This window comes from Vicia villosa, linkage group LG2 (assembly GCF_029867415.1).
Source record: "Vicia villosa cultivar HV-30 ecotype Madison, WI linkage group LG2, Vvil1.0, whole genome shotgun sequence".
NCBI lineage: Eukaryota > Viridiplantae > Streptophyta > Magnoliopsida > Fabales > Fabaceae > Vicia > Vicia villosa.
This window is the reverse complement of record NC_081181.1, coordinates 89,959,594-89,964,686: the sequence shown is the minus strand read 5'-3', so window position 1 is coordinate 89,964,686 and position 5,093 is coordinate 89,959,594. Positions and strand designations below refer to the sequence as shown.

General features: G+C 43.2%; 1 protein-coding gene across 1 annotated transcript; it reads left to right on the top strand.

Moving 5' to 3' along the window:
- Window positions 1-349: 349 nt before the first annotated feature.
- Window positions 350-1,779, top strand: LOC131649559 (uncharacterized). The gene is made up of 2 exons (XM_058919318.1): window positions 350-358; window positions 457-1,779. The coding sequence occupies exons 1-2, from the start codon at window positions 350-352 to the stop codon at window positions 1,777-1,779; spliced, it is 1,332 nt and encodes a 443-aa protein (XP_058775301.1).
- The last annotated feature ends 3,314 nt before the right edge of the window (window positions 1,780-5,093 follow it).

Genomic DNA, 5,093 nt, shown 5'->3' with positions numbered 1-5,093 from the left:
TCCGTGTTCCGTGTGGTATACCATTTGGGGGCCGAACCTTTGGCTTTGTATTATGTGTGTTATCGGCAGTCCAGAATGCCTGGCGGGCGGCAACAAGTCCCGCCACTTTGCATCATAGCATATTTATTTCCAAAAGAAACGCAAAAAAAAAAGTATAATAATAAGCATTTGCATGTCATATTTTCAGGGATATTCAGGAGTTCACCCAGGTTGAAGATGGACATTCCCACTAATACTGTCAAGGAGCGTACAAGGCACACCAGAGCTTATAAGATTCCGGATATTGATGTTTCGGGGTTGATTGGTTTGAGTTCTCGGTTGTAAGGGGAGGTTCTTCGTGACTTCGATCATGATTATGGCAATTTGCTCTCCATCCTCAAAACATCTTTCGATCCAATGGCTTTGATCACCCTGTTTCAGTTCTATGATCCACAGTTGAGGTGTTTTACGTTTCAGGACTATCAACTGGTGCCAACACTCGAGGAGTTTTCTTACATACTCAACATCCGAATCACTGATGATGTACCTTTCATTCGAGTTCCCGAGGTTGTGAGATTTGAAAAAATAGCTGAAGCTCTTCACATGGGTATAAAGGAGGTGGAAAGAAATTGGAAGTCATCGGGCGGTGTTTCTGGTTTCTATCTTTGCTTTTTGATCAGTAGGGTTGAGGATGCGGCGAAGAAGGAGCAGTGGGTTGATTTTATTCGTTTGCTTGCCATCATGATTTATGGTATTGTCTTGTTCCCTTCAAGAGAGAATTTTGTGAGTTTGGCGGCGATTTGTGTCTTTATGAACAAAAACCCCGTGCCAACGTTGCTTGCACACGCTTATTTTTCGATCTATTCGAGAAGTAAGAAGGGAGGATATGTTGTTGGTTCTTGTCTTCCGTTGTTGTATCTGTGGTTCATGTTGCATTTGCCGGTGAGAGGACCTTTTGTGCTCAAGAAGAGTTCTCTTAAGTGGTCAGATAGGATTGTTAACCTCACATCTTATGACATCAGGTGGAACTATTGTGTGGGGAAGATTTGGAACATCATCACTAGTTGCGGTCAATATCCCAACGTTCCTCTCATGGGAACCAGAGGTTGCATTAGTTACAATCTCACACTCGCCTATCGTCAATTGGGATATGCAATGGAAAGGGCTCAGAATGATGTAGAAGCGTTTGAATCAGTGTACTTTGCTGATGGTAAAGATCCTCTGGAGCTAGAAAAGATAGCGTATGCTTGGACCAAAGTTCACAAGAGAGATCAGAATACTTTGAGCAAGAAAGTTCCTATTGCTATGGGTCCTTACCGAAAGTGGGTTGAAGCAAGAGTGGCAAATCTGTTGTTGCCATTTGCGAGGTCATGTCCATTGTATGAGCAACCTCCCGTGGTTTTATCTGATACCGTTGCGGCTGAACTCTATATTCAAACTGAAGCAGACAACATCAAACTAAGAGCAAAGGACAATGAGGTTGGCTTGGAGAGGTATTTTCAAGATCGCGAAAAGGCGGAATTGGCTCGTAAGCTCAAGCATGCGCAAGATGAAGGTTCAAGCATGACACGTGCTCAAAGGCGATCTCATGACTTGATGGAAGAAAGCTTGTACCGAAAACAGCAGGAATGTGCAAAGTTGCGAAGGTCCGAAAGCAATAGCAAGAGAAGGATGCAGGATTCAGAACAACAGTTGATGGAAGAGAAAGCCAAGTCAGCTCGACTTGAAGAAGAGCTCGCAAGCCTCCGAGCCCAACGGAGAGGAGATGGAGGAGCTCATTCTGTTGCCAGACGATCCTAGTGCCGATGTGGGGTGGATTTGTTTGATCCATGGTGTTTGATTTGATGTGTATTCTTGATGTTTGTCGCCCATGTCCAGGATTGTTGGATGGGGTCGCATTTTGATGTTCTGGATTTCTTTTGTATGCCTTATGAGCACATTGTGACACGGTGATGTGTTTTATTTGTATGAACTCAAATTCTCAGTTATGTTTGAATGAAGTATGCTCAATTTGCCGAATTATTCTCGTGTGGATTGTTATTCAAATATATTCGGTATCAGGGTTTCTATGTCCTATCTGAAAGTGGGATGAACTCTTGGATACCTGAAAATTGACAAACATTTCATGCATATCATTCATATATCATACATGTCATATATTTGCAGGTTTTGCAGGTCTTATATCTTATGTCTTGTTGTTTTGTTACCAGAAGGAGTTCTAAGACGGCTAATCACCCGTATCCGACTAGGAGCAATCAGAGAAGGCAGATGGAACAGATTCAGGAACAAATGGAAGAGATGAGAGCTCAATTGACAGAGCAGATGAATGCGCAGATGGCGCAGTTTATGGAAGCATTGACTAATGTGACCAAGGGGCAGGATGACTTGCGGGTTCTCGTCGAGAACTCCAGAAGGGTTGAGAATGGAGGACATCCAGGGTTATTTAATGATGTGTCTGGTAGAATTGACGATCACCATGATCCGAATGAGTTTGATCACGTGGGAGGGCACTATAATCCTTTCAATCAGCATCACGGGTTTCCACCTCCACCTCCGTCTCGTCTGTTGGGAAGGAGAGATCATCAGAACCGTGGTAATTTGGATTTCAATGTTGAGAACTTTGACCAGGTATCAAGGCATAGTGCTGAGGGTGCACATGATGAAGTTGAGAGGTATCGTCTGATTGAAGAACGTCTCAGGGCTGTTGAAGGCAAAGGGGTGTTAGGCATGGATATCAATGACTTGGGGCTGGTTCCTGGTGTGAGGATTCCACCGAAATTCAAAGTTCCATCTTTTGACAAATACAATGGGGCGACTTGTCCCATGACTCATGTCAAGGCTTACTATCGCAAGATGTCAGTTTATTCTGAGGATGAGGGTTTTCTAATGCATTTCTTCCAGGATAGCTTGGCTGGAGCTTCTTTGGAGTGGTATGTTTAACTCGAGCGCGCTCATATCCATTCTTGGAGAGATCTTGTGGAGGCTTTCATTAAGCACTATCAGTACAATGTTGATATGGCACCCAACAGGACCCAGTTGCAGAGTTTGGTTCAGGGGTCTAAAGAATCTTTCAAAGAGTACGCTCAGAAATGGCGTGAGTTAGCCGCAAGAGTTCAGCCACCTATGACTGAACGTGAGATGATTGACATGTTCACCAGTACTTTGTCTGGACACTATTATTTGGCTTGCAGTGCTTCAGCTAACTTTTCTGAAATGGTGAGATATGGTGAACGTGTTGAGATGGGTCTAAAGATGGGGAAAATTCAGCTGGGAGCTTCTTCTAATTCTGCTAGTGGTAAGAAACAAGCTGAGGGTTATGCCAGAAGGAAAGAAGGAAATGCGGATGCCATATATGGAAGAAGGGGTTCAGGGAGAAGCAATTCACAGGTTAATGATGTCATGATCCCAGTACCACAACAACAACAACAGCAGGGACAGTGTTCCAGTAATGATCGATATCCTCCCAGGACTAGGCCTCACAGAAAGATTGATCCGATTCCTATGACTTATGCTCAGGTGTTGCAACATTTGCTCAAGATTGAGAAGATTACTTTGAGAGATGCTCCGAGTGCTCCGGACACACAATCTCCTAATTACAATGCAAATGCACGATGTGCTTTCCATTCAGGGGCCGCTGGGCATGATACAGAGAGGTGTATTGCGTTGAAGAACAAAGTCCAAGATTTGTTGGATCAAAAGATTATTCAATTCACTCCTACGCCCAATATTGTCAATAATCCGATGCCTACCCATGGGGGTCCAGCCGTGAATGCCATTGTCGATGGTGAAGAAGTGGATAGTGATTGTGATTTTGATAGCTGGATTCGTCCAAGTATTCCTGGAGAGATGCCTTGCAACTGGACAATCGAAGATGTCATCCAAGTTACACAAGCTCAGTGTAAATTCCTTGTTTTTACTTTTCTTATCATGTCATAATTCCTACGCTCTGCCCAAGGCGTAGTGAATCATTTGTAGGGCCATGCAGTTCGCATTTTTCAAAGTTAATCATGAAATAAAAGGACGTTTATGCATTCAAATGTTTTGCTCTTTGTCTTTCTTTTAACTTTTTTCCTTTAAATGGCAATGTTTTTGCACACACTTGCACATAGCTTAATGAAAATAAAACTAAAATAAAAACATCAATCATGCAGATGTTCCACTACCACAGATTTCATTGGTAACAGTTCCGCTATTGCTTATTATGATTTTGACAATCCGATCTACCAAGCCGAGGATGAAGCTTATGAAGATTGTGATCTCCCCGACGAGTTGGCTAGATTGTTGAAACAGGAAAAGAAAGCGATTCAGCCGCATCAAGAGGCAATTGAGATGGTAAATGTTGGCACTAAAGAGTAAGTCCGAGAAGTCAAGATAGGGGTTGCGCTTGAGAATAGTGTGAAGCAGAGGCTTATTAATATGTTGAAAGAGTATGCAGATATCTTTGCTTGGTCCTATGAGGATATGCCTGGTCTCGATACAGATATTGTAGTACACCGTCTACCTCTCAAGGAAGATAGTCCTCCTGTCAAGCAGAAGCTTCGAAGGACTCGCCCAGATATGTCTGAGAAGATTAAGAAAGAGGTTGAGAAACAATTTGATTCTGGCTTTCTACAAGTGATGAATTACCCGCCGTGGGTCGCTAATATTGTTCCTGTACCTAAGAAGGACGGAAAGGTCAGGATGTGTGTTGACTACAGAGATCTGAATAGGGCGAGTCCGAAAGATGATTTCCCTCTTCCCCATATTGATGTGTTGGTGGATAATACTGCTCCTTTCAAAGTGTTTTCCTTCATGGATGGCTTCTCTGGGTACAATCAGATCAAGATGGCACCAGAAGACATGGAGAAAACAACGTTTATCACACCGTGGGGAACTTTCTGCTACAAAGTCATGCCTTTTGGGTTGAAAAACGCAGGGGCAACATATCAGCGTGCCATGGTGACTCTTTTTCACGACATGATTCACAAAGAGATTGAGGTATATGTCGATGACATGATTGCGAAGTCTCACAATGAAGAAGAGCACTTGGTTCATTTGCAGAAGTTGTTTAAAAGGCTTCGGGAATTCAGATTGAGGTTGAATCCAAACGAATGCACTTTCGGAGTGCGATCCGG